We start from the raw sequence: 19,365 nt of genomic DNA, 5'->3' as shown, positions 1-19,365 counted from the left end.
TAACTTGCTTTTTTCAAACTTTTACAAGCAGAAATTCCACATGCATATAGAATCCCAGCAAACATTAAATCATATAATTTTGCACGTGCCAAGTCTTACAAGAAATCCAAAGAATCATAATCGCATATAATATCAATCAAAGTATGTATCGTGTATATTTGAAATCGCATAAAATGTGAAAACTCGATTTTGTATACCATTATCAAATCAAGTCGCAATTCGGTATAATAAACATCAATTTTATGATGTACATTGTCGTAAAATATATTCAATCCGTATCATATGCGTATATTACGCTGATGCAGTTTGTGTGTCGTATAAGCGTAGAATTTAAATCGATTCAGTACTGTAGTAAATCGTGTTGCATGCTGAAGAAAATCATGAAACAGTAAATCATATTAGATCCTAATAAAGAACATATTACATCATATTGAAATGTCAATGATGCACTCGAAAGTTTTAACCGCTGTTGAAATAAATTTCAGATAGCCGCGCGAGATAGCTGGTGGATGATAATCCAGACGACCGGAGTTCGAACCCACATCGGAGCAGTTTTCACCAAACATCAATCTGTGCCATTTTAAACATTCATATTCCACTCCCAACACAAGTCAATCAAACATTTATTATTTCTACAAACATAAATACTCATATATAAAAATGGCGATTCGTGCGGCTATAATAAACATTTAACGAAAATATTTTGCGCCATTTGTTTTTTTTTTCTATGTCTGTAATAAATCATATATGAGTATGGCAAAAGTCGTATTTGGTGCTTTGACAATTCATGAATATATTCATATTAGATCGCAATTCAATTTCAACATAATCGCTATTATAGCCGGTCAAAGTTGCATATTCATCCAAACAAATTCGGTAAGCATTTGCCATGTATGTATATGGCCTCCACTTTTGCATGCATATGCCAGTTAGGCGCATTATATGCCAACCAAATTTTAGGGCATATGATGCGATGTTATGCGATTTAATGTTTGCTGGGATGAATCAAACAACAAAGCGACTTTTACCTAAAATTCTAGAGAACTTCCAGCGGTCTGAATGTACATTGCCCCAAGAAACATTAGTTCATTTACGCTCGAGAGTCAAAGCTAAAATAAACAAATTGAGTTATCACAGTTCCGTTTTTGTGGAAGAACTGGGTCTATATTACCTCAATGAACGGTTTATCAAACCAAATATCATTTCTTAACTCATAAAATTTAGTTCGCAGCAATACCAATTCAAATAAACATTGAATTAGCTATTAAACTTTGCTCAAAAGTAAGTTATGAATTTTTGTTTTATCCGATATGTTTGTTAAGACATTTGAAGACATTTTTTCGTACCATGTGAAGACATTTTAAAAAATCACCTGGCATCCCTGCACACAAGCATTGAATCTAACTAAAAGGACCTGTAATCTACAAGTATAGAGGGACTACATATTTATGTCTTCGTTCATTTCAAAAATTTGTGATGTTAATGTTGGTTTTTCGTACAGTGCCGTATCAATAATTGAAGTATATATTTTCGCGCTTCTGTTGATGTGTCATTGTGATTATAATTACGTTACTGTTTAAAATAGGATTTGAAAAAGGGAATTAAAATTTCAAAGTCATTTTTCAAACTGTCACATTCGAGTTAGGCCCTATTGATATGTTGCTCTTAAATTAATCATATGTACTAATTATTGTTCCGAGTGTATTTACTCGTTACGGCATAAGTGTCAAACAACTGGCATCACTGCATTCTATAAACTCCATCAGTTCTATCGAAAATTGCAAGACGGAAATAGTGAAAATTTATTGTTCCCACAATTTGGTAAAACAAAAAGAAATAACTGTTTTTCATTACGCTATAATTTCGCGAATAATTACTGTACAGTGAAACAAAATCAATATGGAAGGAAAAGGCAAGAAAAGTGAGTATATTACAAAAAATATTGTATTTTTATGATTTGTCAAAATGGCCGTAAAAAATAATGAAAAAGTGTTCTTCTCTGGAACATTCCTGTGCAATCAGGAAAAAAACTGCGACTATTTTTGTCGATTTACTAAATAAATATTGAGGACGAACATTTTTGTAAATTTTCTCATGTTATCTTCATAGGTCAAATAATGTTGGTTATTTTTCATTTTGCATTTTATAAAAATAACTACATATTTTCAACGGAATGTAAAACATCGAAACTCTGGATGTGAGAATTGATTATCAATCGCCTTCAACTTTCGCTGCCAACGATGCCAAATTTATCTGCTCCAATAGTAGAAATCGATTCTGGCTTCTACCTGATTTGTTGACGTAGGACTACGTCTTACATTAAGGGTAACAACTCAGAAAACAGGTCACGTTTTCATGAAATAAAGTTAACGTTAATAACTATGTTTGCTGCGAGCGGATTTTAACGATTTGCATACCAATCGAATCGGAAATTTTCTAAGATTTATTTGATGTTCTATACATAACAATCCCATAGTCTGTATACGGTTTAAAATGCAACTTATGTAGCCGCTAAAATAGAAACAGTCGGAGACGAACGAATCGTTGGATTTAAAATCTCCGTAAATGAAGGAAAAGAAGAAGAAAAATAGAAACAACGAAGGGAGATAGCAAAAGGAGAATATTTGCGAAGTAAGTAAGCTGTCGCCAGCGTATAAGTATTGCATCTCCTCTGATGAAAATTCTCAGAATCATTCTGTGCCCTAAACAACAAAGGTCGCTCAAGCTTGTTTTTCAATCCTTCACAATGAAGACAAATTCATGCGAATGTTTGCGAACCTTTTTCGCCAACCAATCAGAACGAAGCGCGGGATCACTTGCGAAAGAGCGAAAAAAGATAGAACTTCCCAAGCTTTTGCTGCGAAAAATTACGAATTCACGGTACCACTGACAGTTGCCTCTGCCCACATCAGAAAGTTGGAACAAGTCAAAGATGGGTGCAACAAGAATTTTACTCAACTTCACATTGATGGAACGATCTAAGCAATATTCAAGCTTGCGGCAGAATAGTAAATAGTTTTGCGAATTTCTATTTATACTTTACTGAATTTTCTAACATTAAATTGTATGAAGTTCAAGATATACTTGAACTCACATTTATGAGTAATATGAATTTGATTCACCAATCTCGTACAACTTGTTTTCGTTGTAAGGACCAAGATGGTGGAGATAACAGGTGGCTCGTAATTTACACTATTTAGAAAAGACGTTTGACGAATGGCAAGACGAAAAGTTTGGATTTGTTTATATTATTTCTTACGTTGGTATGGTTACATTTGATTTCGTCGAAGGTATTTGAAGCAGTATAATAAATAAACAGTTGTCGTTGAAAATAGTAACCTAGTAACCTTTATGCATATGCTTCCGCCAGCTGGCTCGGCTAATGTGATTCAGGGAGTGCTTTGATCGTGGTACCACCACTGGCGCATAATTTGCAGATTTGTTTTTTGTGCTGGTTCATAACGACAATCAACCGTGCCGGCAAAACTGTAGTCAATGTTTAGTGTTGTTTGGATACCATCTATGTAATTAAGTTCAAACTTACGGGATACGTCCGAACGGCAATTCTGACATTACGTTTTACCTTCCACTTCACTTCCCTTGGTAAGGACGATAGTTTGACAGATTCGCATGATTTCGTAATTCAATGTGAATGACTTTAGCGGAAACATTTCGCAAGGACGAATTTCTCAAGTGAAAAAATCGCTTATTCTGAAGCAAGCTTTATTCTGCTCGTTGTGTGTTTTATGTTTCCCCTCGAGCTGTGAACGCTAGCGAATATTTCACTTGAAGTTTATCGTTGCAACTGTGTGCATCTGTTAGACGCGTGTTTGATGATCGTTGAATGGCGATGCACGGAAGATGCCTAAAGAAACAAATTACGACATATGACCAATTAGTATATTGTTCTTGCAAAGACAAGAATGAATCGTTGCTTCTCGAAATGATTCTACAAAGCCACGCAAGCCCTTAAACCTTTTCAGGGTCCCCGGAACTTTTTACTAAAGAGTTATTTATGAACTTTCGACGTATTAGCAAATGATATCCGAAATGATAACCAACAAATTTCAAAAAAAAGATTGCGTAGTCCTACGTCCTAAGCGGTCGTGTCTCGGATACAACCCGCGATTTTTGTTTTACATATTCTATAGGTAATGTACCCTCTTGTCTGGGCAAATTTTTTCTCAACTAAGACGAATTCCTTGACTTACACATCTAACAAGAAACAAAGCATACACATTTGATTATTATTTTGCTAAAACGAATATATCGCTCATGTAATTGGTTATTTTTCTTCCACTCAGAAAAACAGAAGTATCAGCCCCTCGATCTTGGAGAACCGAGCACCGCTGCCGTTCAGCAGCCCCAGCAACAACAAGCGCAGGGGGCGCAACAGGGTAAGCAGGATAAAAAGGGGAAAGGAAAGCAGGCTCAACAGCAAAAGCAGCAACAATCCGAACGAGGAGGAGATGGACCACACGTAAAACCATCGGAATCTGGTCAGTCACCAATCACCATGGATTGGTGGGGTTCTCCATCTGAGCCCCAACGGTGAGTCATAATTTGAAGATAATTGTTTTAGACCAATATTTTGATCGTTCGGTCTTACATGATTTTTTTCGTCTCGAGTAAAATGAGTCAAAGCGTGAGAATTATTCTACATTTGTTGAAAGCATTTATCAGATGATAGAATCAATGGGGACTGACACTCTATTATCCCTAAAGTTTCGACGCGAAACTGATTTAGAAGCTCAATAGTTAGAGATCAGTATCACCATCAAATCGAGCAAAATTTCGTATGGGTACTTACGTATCAATTCAGGGCACTAGCTGGTGATGGTCAAATTGGGTTCTAAATTGTCAGTCGTCAATAACATAAGACATCAGCGCTCACCACAGTACTGCCCACGACAACCGCAGGGAAAGAACAGAAACGCTCAGCGTATTGCGTCACCGGGAGTATACGAACTGGATGCTGCTCCCCTCGATGGATGCTGGAACACCCTGAAAGCAACAATTAGCACCACAGCAGAGACCGTCATCGGGAATGAATAACCTTGACAAAAGAAATGGAAGGTTTAACGAGGAGCACTGGACGCTTCTTTGTGAGAAGGATGCATCATGGAAAATCATGCTGCAACGAGTGACTCGACGAAACATGCAACGATGTCCTCTGAAGTGAAGGCAGTAAACACTTCTCTTTCGAGAAAAAAATCGACGCTTCGACGCCTCACAAAAAGGCTTCGTGCAGCCGGTCGAAATGTGCACGAGCAAATAAAAAGGCATTCTGACGAACGAACGCGAGGTTGTCGAAAGATGGCGGCAACACAACGATGAACACCTCAAAGGCGTACAAACAGGAGACCAAGACAACATTGAAGAGGACCGATGCAGTAAACAACGACGACGTACTACCCTCGACAATTGGGGGAAATTAAAGAGATCATCAATCAGCTAAAGAACCACAAAGCAGCTGTTGAAGGTGGCCTCAAAGCGGAAATCTTCCAGGGAGTACCGGGAAAGCACCAGGGAGTACAATGTGTGCACCGATTTATAATCTCGATCTGGGACATCAAACAGCTAACGAAAGAGTGGAAAGAAAGGGTTATCTGTCCTAGAGGTGGGCAAAACGGTTCATTTCAGTAAGCGTCTCAGAGCCGCTCGCTCATTGAAACGAGCCGAGACTCTTTTGAAGAGCGACTTTTTTGAGCCGCGGATCTTTTTTGAACCGTGAGTCATTTGCAAAGAACCGTGGATCGTACGCTCGTTCTGACGAACCGGCTCAAATGAGCGGCTCGTGAGCGCTCGCCCATCTCTAATCTGTCCCATCTATAGAAAAGGTGACGAGCTGGATTGTGGAACTACGATCTCGAATGGTGGCTACGAAATTTTACCCATGTTCCTCTTTCGCTGGTTTAGGATGTTTTCACACAACTAGTAAATTCAAATCAATTTTTCTTCATGAAAATCACATGTAATCAAGACGAGTTTGGGTTTGTTGAAAAGCGTTGAAATTCAAATTCTATGTTTTTCAACGATTTTCCTCAAAGAGAAATTATGATCATGGTTTGTCCGGTTTTAGAAATCACTATTTTTGAATGAAAAAATCGAATTTTCAAGTAGATGTTGCATTTCTTATTGCTTGAGTTTACTGTCATCATATTGATCCATTCATAATTTAGGCTTTCTTCAGAATATTGTCTTGGGCATTTTAAAAGTATTCACCTCAACACACTCAACCCCGAGAAACTTTATTTCTGCTATGCGCGAAAGACACAATAAACAAACTGCAGCGCGCCAAGCGGTTGCCATAGAAATCATGTGGACAAAACAACATTAGTGAACCGAACAACTCATGATCAGAAAGAAAGCTATGTAAATCTGATACAAATGGTGTGCAAGCATTATGTTTACAATATTTGTAAGTGTTATAATCCATAAAAGGTCTGAATACGTGCCAAATAATCATCTTGTGATTGATTATAAGTTAGCTCGAACGAGGGGCGCATTGATACATTGGATTGCATTGGATTTTATAATCCTAATCTAGGGCACAACCGCATATTTTCGACGTAGAACTACGCAATTATATTAGGCTGTCAAAAAACTCCTGCGGTATTTTTTTTTTATTTTCATTTGTTCATAAAATTAGTTACAATCATCTGTTTTAAGTCAAATATGCGCCGTTTTGTTCGATGACTTGTTCCCAACGAGATGCCAACTTCATAATACCCCTGTTATAGAAGCTCGCTTCCTTATTGGCAAAAAACTCGGATAGCCAATTTTCACAGGCCTCTTTTGTAGCTAACTTCTGACTACCTAGCTCGTTCGCCATGGACAAAAACAGGTGGTAGTCACTTGGTGCAAGGTCCGGACTATACGGCAAAAGAACCTCCCATCCGAGATCTCGGAGCTTCTAGCGCGTCACCAAAGAAGTGTGTGGCCTGGCGTTGCCCTGATGGAAGACAATGCGGCCTCTGTTTATCAAAGATGGCCTCTTCTTCATGAGTGCTACCTTCAAGCGGTCCAGTTGTTGGCAGTACAGGTCCGAATTGAGCGTTTGGCCATAGGGAAGCAGCTCATAATAGATTATTCCTTGACAATCCTACCAAACACACAGCAGAACCTTCCTGGCCGTTAATGAGGGCTTGGCCACCGTCTGAGCCGCTTCAGCGGGCTTCGACCACGACCGTTTGCGCTTCACGTTGTCGTAAGTGACCCACTCTTCATCGCCAGTCACCATCCGCTTCAGAAACGGGTCGATTTTGTTGCGATTCAGCAACGATTCACATGCGTCGATACGGTCAAAGATGTTTTTTGCGTCAACGTGTGTTGCACCCATACATCGAGCTTCTTTGTGAATCCAAGCTTCTTCAAATGGTTAATAACGGTTTGATGACTTATCCCCAGTTCTTGGCCGATGCTACGGCTACTACTATGCCGGTCTTTCTCGGCTAATTCAGCGATTTTGTCTCAATTTTCGACGACAGGCCTTCCGGAGCGTGGCGCATCTTCGACGACCTCTACACCAGAATGAAAACGTTGAAACCATCGTTGTGCGGTGGAAATGGAAACTGTATCGGGTCCATAAACTGCACAAATTTTATTGGCAGCTTGAGATGCATTTTTGCCTTTGTCATAGTAGTACTGTAAAATATGTCGGATTTTCTCTTTATTTTGCTCCATATTTGGGACACTATAACTCACGAACGACTTAACCAAACAAAACACTGTCAAGGGTTTGTATAGCGCGCAAAAATACCTTTCCAACAAGCTATAGTATGACTCGATACAATGAATACAACTAGAACTACGCGCTTACAACGACACCTCGCGGAAATACCGCAGGACTTTTTTGACAGCCTAATATTATGCAATCCACTTGTTTACCACTTCGAATATTATTTTAGAATGCATCGAAATTTTTTTTGTAATAGATTATGTTCTTCGTTACAAATAAATAAGATGCCTAGAACTACTAATATGTAAACGATCATTGTCACGCAGAGATCACGAGTTCAATTCTCACTCCCAACATTCTTCCAAAAATGGAAGTGAAAGTGACGAACCAGCCGAAATGTGTTGAACATCACTATAATAGAGAGAAAAGACGGGTGGGTAATGTCGGGGACATAACCGGAGTGACGTAGGACTATACAAAGGGGACAGCTTTTGTTAAATATATATTTTAAATATATTGTTTTATTTTCTTCTCCTACGTGAATACCTACCTATCTACCTGAAAAATGGATTAGTTTACTGTTTACTCTTTATGAATATGTTGATGGTTCTGAAAAGAACCTTTAGTGTTGTGTTTTTGTTATCACTCGATATTCCCATCTTGTTCGGTTAAACCTTCCTGTTTAGCTATTGCGTTTGCCACTCGCCACAGCTTTCACAGTTGGAAAATTTCTTCCCATCCAGCTTGTGTCATATTTTACAGATAATTACATTCAATGGCACGTCGCATTACCACCACTCAGTATCGGATTGGAGGTAATTTTAACCTGTAATTGAACATTTGCGTATTTACCACTGTCAAGTGGTACAGTGTCGACTTTCAATGTGGGGTCATAATTTGGACCCCGAACTCTATGTTTACAAAAATGTCCAACTAAATATGTCGCATTACAGGTCCGTCCAATTGGCTAAATGTCGAGATAAGTGTAAATTACTGTACTTTCAATCTAGAAGCAATTTAAGAATTGGTGAAAATCAATAAGCTCAGAACAACTGCCAAATTCACATACTCATCATATCCTGGCAAACAAATTATGAAAAAATCAATTTGTGTTTTATTATTATTTTGGATATTGTTTTAGAAAGCATTGAACTGTATTTTCCAAATTTTTTTTTGAAGGTTTAATGGCCCTGAAAAGCGCCTTGTTTTATGGAACGGTTCCAATTTAGAAAACTTAGTAATCTTGGTTTTGAAAAAAACCATTTCGAACGCCCTCGATGCCGCCTTGTTCTGGATTTGTCACCAAAGCAGTTTGTATAAAGAACAAACTTTTTTCTTCTGCTACCTGATGCCGTTTTGCGATTGCGTTTGCCACTCGCCACTCGCTGCAACTGCCTGTTGTTGTCTTGATGTGTTCTGTTCTGAATGCGGTTTTTCTTATCGTCGCGAGCTGCTTTACCAGCCAACTCGATCACTTCGGCGGCCGAAACTATATAACGCCGGCTAGGTGGACTGGTGCACTGATACTAACGCGCTCGGCCTAGCTACCCTTGCGGGGAACTCCAGATCAACACGGTTCGAGCGGGATTTTGCCTTTCCCTTCACTTTTCCTCCTTTACCATGAATGAGAATGATAGTTACGGCAGCGGAGCGGGGATTTTAAGCTGACTGGCTGGCTCGAGAATTACGCATGTGTGAGACTGCGACCAATGTTTCGTTAATTTTTTTCTTTTTCCTTTCCAATCGTGCTTCATTCTATTTCGCTGCTGCTCTGGTTGCCCGTTTTGGTCGGAACGAATTGAGGAGCACAAAATGGACCAATCAAAAATGGGCACATAGTGCATTTTGACAATGCTTGATATTTCATAATTATTCAATTATTTATCTCAAGAAAAATTGAATGTTATTCGTTATGATAGATGCGTAGACATATTTCCTATCAATTGATACAAAAACCTTTGCGATCTATTGAGAAATGCTCGAGTTATAAGCGTTCCAAATCTTGCATTTTTTCCTACTTGTTCAGTGCCTAGATTTCCATTTCACCCCCTATAACTTCCGGTTAGACGTAGTCCTACGTCAAAAAAATAAAATAAACGATCATTGTATTTTACATTTCCCTCTGAAATTATTGCACATCTGTTTACGTAGTTCTCGAACCGCGAAAGTTCATTCACCTCTAGTATCTGAAATGGCGTTTTACCAGGCTTCTCAGTTTAAAAGTATGTATTAGAGAAACATATTCCGGTCTGCACAACGACAAGCGAGTACAAAAGTACTCAACACCAAAAAATACCCCCGACTCGCATGTATTTGCAAAGCGGATTCTCCCAGCCACATTAATTTTGAAGTCCGTGTTAGGGAAACACAGCTCAGTAGGAAAAATACCCCCGGCTTGCATGTTTTGACGAAGCGGATTCCCCCAGGCACTTTGATTTTGAAGGCTGTGTTGGAAAACCGTAAATCTGGCCAATCAAAACTTGACAGTTAGGGCGAGCTTTTGGCGTGTTACCGACGTGCAAATTAAAACACTTCACGCCGACGTTATTTGTACTTCTCCGCTTCTCTTTTGCATATGTTTGTGTGTAGTAGTGACATAATTTATTACTGCGTGCATGCGGAGGAGGGTTGCCGAATGTCGTTTCATTCATTTTTTTTATTAATTCGTTCATTTTTACAGGCTCAGTTCATGCCTTCATTTTGGTTCTATTTACATTTTATTCACTACGAAGATATTTATTTTTTTGAAGATATACCAAAATAAAAAACTAAAAAAGAAGCCGTATCATAAAAGCTAACGCGAACTGTATGCAAGAATGTGGCAACTCCCATTGTGGGAAAATCCGAGCGGCGAGTAGAATCAGAGATTAGCGAATTGTTATGTATAGAAGATCAATTAAATCTTAGAGAATTTTTGATTCGATTGGTATGCAAATCATGTTTCTGACCTGTTTTCTGATTTGGCAGCCTTCCTGAAAGACGTAGTTCTACGTAAAAAAACTGCTGGTACTAAAACTATCTGCGGATTAGCATTCATATCCGAGTGTAGCTCGAAACCCATCTGAGCAAATCGTGCTACGCAATAGCTCACGTGGATAAAAGCCTCGACGGACGAATTATAACACTGAGGTTTCAGAATACTGCAGCGGATAGAGGATATTTTTACAACAATTCCGTCGCGTACCATCTCCGTCACCACTCCGAACACCACTTCACCACTTGCTCTTTTAGTGATCATAAAACGCTATCGGTTCGAGTATGTTTACCTAATTTGGGCAGATAACACGGTCGAGAATATTACTCCTTTTCCCCAAATCTTTTAACAGACGAAAATATTGTCGAATTCAACTTGATGTGGCAGTATTGGACTCGTCAGAAAAGAAACTACGCTTCGTGGATGCAGTGATGGCTTTCATACGCCAAACCAAAAATCGCGTAATTTTTCATAACATAGCAACTCATAACTCCTTCAGAGCTACCTTGCTACCTTCAGAGCTGCCTTGGCCATCTCGAGTTTCAAAAAGTTACCCCATAAAAAATGTTCACCACCTCGAAAAAACACCCTTTGCCAAATATCAGCTCAATCGGACTTAAGGGAGAGTGGCGCGAAGCGGTCAAAGTTTGAGTTTTTTGAAAATCTAAAAATTACCCAATTACCCAAAAATTTTGCGTAGGATATATTATTTTTTTTTTTTTTTTATCTTCGCTTATTTTTCGTCGGCCTATTTCCGCCACTTTAGTGCCAATCACCGACATCAGGGAGGCGACTCCACCTGTTCCTACCTATCAGACTCAACAACTCATGAGCCGGGCCAACTTCTTTTACTTCCGCTCCGAAGGAAGACGTAACCAGAGATTTTTCGCCTCAGAAAATCCCAACGACGCCAGCTGGGATTGAACCCAGGCCGATCGGATTGTGAGGCTGTTACGCTAACCATACAACCACTGGCGCCGTCAGGATATATTATTGTGCAAATCAACATTCCGTAGCAAGTTACGAATGAAAAACCGAGATAACTATTTTTATTGGCACCCTTAACCATACTTTTCGTGCCGAAAAAAACTAAGTCCCAGAGTGACGATTTTTGACAAAAAAAAATTCGAGATGCCACTAGATCTCGACGTTTCATGCAATTTTAAAACATTTGGCATTAAAATTTTTTTTTCGAAAACCTCGATTTCCTTTCTTCCCCCTTGGGTGATTTTTCGATTTTCAAAAAACTCAAACTTTGACCGCTTTGCGCCACTCTCCCTTAAGTCCTTAAGTTAAGATTGAGCTGATATTTGGCATAGGTTGTTTTTTCGAGGTGATGAACATTTTTTATGGGGTAACTTTTTGAATTTTTAGGGTCGATTTTTTCCCATACATTCATGGCACCCTAATATACACTGTAACAGAACAACGGAAACTCTACAGCATAAATTCAGCGAATGTCGTCGAGCACCAACTGCGTGGACACGGTTGCAGCGTAAAACAAGTGAAATTCTTTACGGTTGGTTGAACAGTCAGAAGTGTAACGAAGTACTTCAGAATCATTTACTGTTGTTTTTGCATCAAAATCAATGTGATAAATGGGTAATTCGACATCGATTTATAAAATCCGGAAAGTCGTTGTATGGTTTAATGAATATGAGCCAGTTTGAGGTCAGTTTGTTTGCCAGCTCAAAATCCTATCAAGAACTTATGAGAAGTGATCGTACGATAGTAGATGCAGCTTACAAGCAGTATGAGTGATTTGAAGAGCTTAAACGAGCAGTATTCTCTGCGTAGAACGAGATACGCTCTACAACATGGCGCAACCATTCCGAATGGGTTATTTGAACTGATTGAGAACTAAAGATGACCTATGTAATAGAAACTTATTGTAATTCATGTGAAATTTACCTTAATTTTGTGAAGGAGTGAGAGTTTTTCCATCTGGTTCTATAGTTATGAAACACTGGAATTTTAGTTTTTTCAATCAATAAACAATAAAGTTCAAATGGCCAGTCTTTTGAATGAAGATATTTATTATATCCTACACTATATACTTCAATTCAACCAACTTCTTACATATCTCTGGAAATTCAGAAAAAATTAGTGGTTCTATAGTCGTGAAACGCAGTGTATAAAACACATACATAGAACCGAAGGAGCCATAAATTGATTAGCGCTTGAGAATGAATTGAATAATGAAATGTAAATTTGAAGGTATACATGTAAATAATATTTAACAACAAATTGACAATGAATTGACAAAAAAAAATCTGTCGGAATCCTGTCAGGCGATGGACTATACTGTCTGTTCTTCAATGTGGCACTATAAGGTGTTATGCGGAGAGCGGGCTTTAACACGTGGTCACGATTTCTAACAAGTCCAGTAATTTTAACTGCCTCGCCGATGACGTCGGCATTATCGGAAGTACACATGCGATGGTAGCGAACTTGTAACCCGGTGAAAAAAAAACTGGTTAGGCTTGAAATCAATGCAGTTAATACTGAATACATGCTAGCAGGAGGAACTGATCGTAACAGAATCTTTCTTGGTAGTAGTGTTGTGATCAACGGCGACGAGATCGAGATGATCGGCGAATTAGTCTACCTTGGCTCGTCGAAAACAACCGAGAGTAAATTCCTAATGGTGGACCAAACAAACTCCGACCCGTACAAAGTCTACAATGTACAAATCCCTGATTGACGATGCTCGAAGCGAACTTGCAAGCACATGGTGTTTCCGAACGCCGAATGTTAAGAACATTATGCAGCGGTGTACAGAAACACGGAATATGGAGAAGGTGGATGAACCACTGCTCCACAAAGATCGTGTTCGAATCGAGCGAGGTGGTTGAACCAGATAAAGCGCGACTTGGCAAGAATCAGTGTGGTTCGTAGCTCAAGCACTGCGGCCACGGACCGGGTTTATTGGCGAAACACTGTTGTGAACAAAATCCAATCTCCATGAGATGAAGCATTATTGTGTATAAATAAATCAGAAACGTGTCTATCATGCTTTTTTCAGAACTTTCGTAATACCGTTTTGTTTATTTGAAAATATTAAGATTAAACTTGTTTTTGATGTATTACAGACAAATCCAACAACAAGCGAAACCAGAACCAAAGGAAATGCCAACGGGACAACAACAGAGCGGCGGAAAAAATAAGTAAGTAAATCGAGTAGCACTGAATATAAGTCCCGAATACGATAAGAAAATTCAATATTGCATTAGTATATCGTTCTTAGTAATCAATTCAAGAAAAAAAAACTAAAAAAATGTTCGAAACTACCTTCAAGTATCAAGACAAACCGGGCATGTATCAAAGGAGCTCAGTATCTAGAGGTTTGTTAGGGAATCTCGTTTTGTTGACTCTAGCTTCAATTGTACTTGAAGGCCGATCAATAATATATAACAGTATGAACAGTGTCGGACAAAACATTAACACAAAACCTACCACGGCGGGATCAAATGACCCCTCTTGATTTTTTTTCAAAATTGCTATAGAAGTAACATTGCCTCATCGTCAATTGTCTCTATTTTTCTTAAAAAAACCATCAGTGTATTCTTGAATGTGTACTTCTTATCAAATTGTGCGAAATATTATAGTTTGAGCTTTACATAGCAATATTTCAAAGAAGGGTCATTTGTGGTAGGAATAAGTATACATGAATATCGGTAGGTTTAGTTCACTGCTCAACAAAAAAAGAAAGTGACAAAACTTTGAGGAAAAACATAATCCAATCCAGTGCTTCAATCCATTTATAATGATTAATTTCCATTGTTCGAAGAAATTTATAACATTTATAGTTAAAACAATAGTCATTCATTAAAAAATGCGTTTTAAGCATACTTAACAACTAAAATGACGAGACAAAAATTAAGACCGGTTTTAAAATTCTTGGTAAAAAAATTTAAATTAAAAGCTTCTAGGGTCGGCGCACTCGCTAGCTTGGCGTTTTTTTTACGGTGAAGTCTTTTCGCGAAAATCGTGCGAATACGAAGTGTTTCTCTGATCACTTTAGAAAGTGATACTTGGACCTATCAGTTTCCTTTTAACGGTGGATTCTCGACAGTATTTCCATGGACTCTAACGTAAAAGTGATTTTGTCTGATTCTATTGCGACAGCACGCCATGGTAACAATTTCTATTCTCCATCGGTGAATAGTATGAATGAACAATAGGGACGGTAGTGAATAGAACAACAGATAAATCAGATATTGAAAAGAGCAAAAGTGAAAAGAAACATAAACACGTGCATCAATCAATCGTCATTTATGTATGGTGGATTACCTTAATAGTCCTTAGTAGAAGATTTATCCAAATTAAAAATATATTTCGTCGTGAGTGACTGTTGTCGGGATCGAGTGATTATAAAAAACACATCAAGTCAAACCTACTGGCATGCAACGGGGGGGTTTCCCCCCTTACCCCCTTGCGGGGATCCAGGGGACCCTGGGTCAGGAAACCGAGTTGATGGAATTTTCGCCGGACGAAGCTTCCCGGAATGGGGTGATTCCAGTGGGGACTATGGTCAGATACGTGTACTACGAGGGAGTAAATAAAGCCTTACCTAAGCGGCCTTTTGAAATCAGAAAAGCAGTTGAGACGTTCCTCGGCATCAAAATCAAGGAAGGATACCCTGAGAACAAGGGAACTTCCTATGTTATTAAGCTACGAAACAAACGGCAAATCGATCAACTCAAACTGATGAGCAAGCTACCAGATGGTTCCCCAATCAGGATTACTGATCACACCACCCGCAATCAATGTAGATGTGTGGTTTACTGCCCCGAATCCACGGAATATGAAACGGAAGAATTATTGAGTGAACTTAAGGAGCAAGGGATCAAGGACCTGCGACGAATCACCCGCAAGGACGGAGATCAGAATATTCCGACCCCAACTATCATCCTCACTATTGACGGGACGGTAGTGCCGCAAAGCGTAAGTTTTGGCTGGATAAGAGCACGTACTCGACCTTACTACCCTACGCAAATGCTGTGCTATAGTTGCTTCGAATATGGACACCCTCGGAAGCGATGTACGGCAGGCCAAATCTGCGGTGTATGTTGTGGCAATCATGCCAGCACGTCGGAGATGCCATGTCACGAGAAGGCTTACTGTAAACACTGCAAGAACGATACGCATCCAGTTTCTAGCAAAAAATGCCCGATCTACCTGAAGGAAGTCGACATTCAGCACTTGATGGTGGACCAAGGAGTCGGTTACCCAGCAGCTCGAAGGACGTATGAAGCTAATCACCGAACCAAGTCCGCAGCTGCAGTAGTTGTAGAAGGGAACGATGCTCGATTAATTGAACTCAACGCTAAGCTCGACCATTTTTTAGCCGAAACAGAAAAAAAAGATAACGAAATAGAGATCATGCGAAAGGAGGCTGAAAAGCGCGACCGTCAAATTGACGAACTATTCGAAGTGCTCTGGAATAAAGACAAACAGCTACAGGATAAGGACGTAGAAATTGCAGCATTAAAAACTGCCCTGGCTGCCGCGAACGTTCCTATCCCTCCGGTTGCAAGCTCAAGCACTCGAAACAACTTACCCATGAAATCAACAAAAATGGAAATCTTGAAGGTAACCGACGCTATTCCAAAGCAAAAACAAAAGAGTAACAACAACGAAAAATCAACGCATAGCGAGAGATCAAGATCTCGATCGCCTCGGATACTGAACCAACGGGACTGTAGCAAGGATGGACGTCGAAGCCGGGCCTCCTCTAGACAGGACAGACGTACTGAGCTTAATTCCCGGTATACTCAAAAGACCGACAGCAAAACAGCTTCCCCACCTTCCGAGGGTAAAAACAAACAGTCTACGAAAAAGCAAATGGTGAAGGCAAAACAAGACAAGAAGACCCATCCCAGAAACACTCAATCTACTAGCATCATATCTGATGATGAAGGTAACACCTACTCACAGACCAAAGCAAGAAACGAGTCAAGATCGGAGATGGACATTTCCTCAGACGGATCGACATATTACGGTCTGTTGGAGGATCTTTCATAAACGACTCTCTTTGATAAGTCCTCTCTGGCTGAACCCACAAGACCAAACAACTGATTAACAATAAATGGCTTCTACAACCACCAACGTGGACAATTCTATACGATCAAGCAGAGAGGACAATGTATGCTCTATCCGTTTTAACAATAACGATGAAACTCAAAACCAAACGACAACAAACGAAAAACGTGTCTCAGATAGGCGGTGCGGAAGTCTCTGGAGGACCGGAACCGGCAGATCACCCTCGATACCCGAAAACACCAAACGAGACGGACGAGCGGGCTTCGTCCCCGTATTCCTCGCAGGACACCGTGGGAGTCAAGATTTCTGCAAATAGCGAGACGGACAAGCGGGAATTACCCCCGTATTCCTCGCAGGACAACGTGGGAGTCAAGCTCTCGGATGCAGCCCTGGGCAGCTGGGGCCCCCCTAGTGCGGACGCTATGGACCAACCGGAACTAGGGACCACCCCTCAGCACCCGGTGGCAATCCACGAAAAAAACAAATCTGAAGCACCTTTAAGACGATCCACCAGACTAGCTGCACAAAATATCGTTCCTCAGTATACCAGGACATGCGCTAAATCCTACGATCTGTGGAGAGCTAATGGTAATACGATCCAACTATCAACCCCTGGGCCTTCTTTAGTATCACCCTCCATCTCTGCGGACCCTTCACCTCTGCCGGTAGCTGGGTCCTCACGTACTACTTCTGCCGGTGGAGCTCTATCGGGTTCCACCTCCCGAACAATGAAAGGTACCACTCGCAGGTCGAGTACACCACGTGACGATGACTCTGGAAGTTCGGAACGACTCAACTGCCCTCCTTTGGATACCACTATCAGTTATCAACAAACTACACCCTTTCTCACCTCTAGCCACAACATTAGTGGAAAATTTTCTTCGGGTTCTACGCTGGCAATCCAGTGGAATGTCAACGGCTTCTACAACAACCTCGGTGACATTGAACTGATAGTTCAGCAATACAATCCACTGGTACTAGCGTTCCAAGAAATACACAGAGCTGACGTTGTCAGAATGAATAAATCTCTCGGCGGACGATATAAATGGACACTCATCACACAATCCATACCACTTCACGGTAGTGCACCTGGACGCTGATCTACCTATGGTTGCCGTGCAAATTACTCACCCCTTCCCGGTGACAGTTGTGTCGGTCTACTTGCCCAACCAAAAGATCCCTAATCTCCGAAACAAACTCATCCACACACTGCGGCAAATCACTGGACCAGTCCTTCTGCTAGGTGATTTTAACGGACACCATCAAGAATGGGGTAATTATAACCGAAATCGCCGTGGAATCGACATACTCGAGGCTACAGACGAGTTAGGCCTTGTAGTCCTGAACAACGGATCCCCTACTTTTATACGTGGCCAAACCGAAACCACGATCGATCTTAGTTTTACCAGTCGTAATCTGCTTCGTCGGCTTCTGTGGCTGACTCATAATGACCCGATGGGAAGCGACCACTATCCCATCATCATCCACTCTGATGGCAAGCCTGTTACACTCTCCCGGCGACCCCGTTGGTTATATGATCAAGCGAACTGGGAAGTGTATCAGCATAACATAATTGAACTCATGAATCGTCTTGACCGGGATCCTGACCCGATCTCTATAAAAAAATTCACGGATGGTATATATGATGTTGCAACCACTGCCATCCCCCGAACCAGCCAAACGCCAGGCAGAAAGGCAACACGTTGGTGGTCCCCACAAGTCAAAACTGCTGTTAGAGCGAGAAAGAAAGCTCTAAGGGCAGTTAAGCGGCTTCCTAAAGGCCATCCAAACACAGAAGTACTAACCGAAATGTATCGCAAACTAAGGAATGAGTATAGGCAGACAATACGCGACGCTAAAACGGCCAGCTGGTAAGAATTCATTGACAGGGTAAATAATAACAACACCTCGACGGAGCTCTGTCGACGAGTAAACGCCCTATCCGGTAAGCGAAGCTGTCAGGGAATTGCCTTCACCATCTCAAACAGAACGGTTACGGAACCAGTGGCTGTAGCCGACATACTAAGCAAATACTTCTATTCCCTATCGGCTCTGGACGGATACTCTACTGAATTCATTAGAAAAAATGACGTATCACGGGACTCGATATCCAGTGTTCAATTACCCAGTATTGATCCCAACCCGCACCTGAACCAGCCGTTTCAACTACAAGAACTAGCCACTGCCTTGACCACTGCTAAAGGAAAATCGTCGGGGCCAGATGAGGTTGGATATCCACTTTTGGAGAAACTAACCTTACGCGGAAAAAATAGGCTGCTCGACATCTTTAACCGTATCTGGGTTGAACGCAAGTTCCCCCAGGAATGGTCGCAAAGTTTAGTGGTTCCCATAAAAAAAACCCAACAAGACCGGACGAGTCCCTGAAGATTACCGTCCTATCTCTCTCACATGTTGTACATGTAAGGTTATGGAAAAGATGGTCAACCGTAGATTGACGCAATATCTATACGACAAAAATCTGTTAGATCCTCGACAACACGCGTTTCGCCCAGGAGGTGGTACAACTACATACATGACTACGCTAACTCAAGCATTGGACGAGGCAAGGAAGGAAAACCTTCACGTTGAAATGGCAACTCTCGATATCTCTAAAGCCTACAATCGAGCTTGGACACCAGCGGTACTACGACGACTTTCCAACTGG

General features: G+C 40.6%; 1 protein-coding gene across 1 annotated transcript in view; it reads left to right on the top strand.

The window, feature by feature from the left end:
* Positions 1-1,744: 1,744 nt before the first annotated feature.
* Positions 1,745-19,365, top strand: part of LOC129764537 (protein argonaute-2) — a 64,918-nt gene continuing 47,297 nt past the window's right edge. Inside the window, exons 1-3 of the mRNA XM_055763721.1 lie at positions 1,745-1,921; positions 4,305-4,551; positions 13,748-13,822. Coding sequence (XP_055619696.1) covers positions 1,900-1,921; positions 4,305-4,551; positions 13,748-13,822 — 344 coding nt within the window. The 5' untranslated portion in view covers positions 1,745-1,899. The remainder of the gene's footprint in view (positions 1,922-4,304; positions 4,552-13,747; positions 13,823-19,365) is intronic.

Source organism: Toxorhynchites rutilus, chromosome 2 (assembly GCF_029784135.1).
Source record: "Toxorhynchites rutilus septentrionalis strain SRP chromosome 2, ASM2978413v1, whole genome shotgun sequence".
Lineage (NCBI taxonomy): Eukaryota > Metazoa > Arthropoda > Insecta > Diptera > Culicidae > Toxorhynchites > Toxorhynchites rutilus.
Note: the sequence above shows the minus strand (reverse complement) of the source record. Positions and strands in the feature narration are given on the sequence as shown.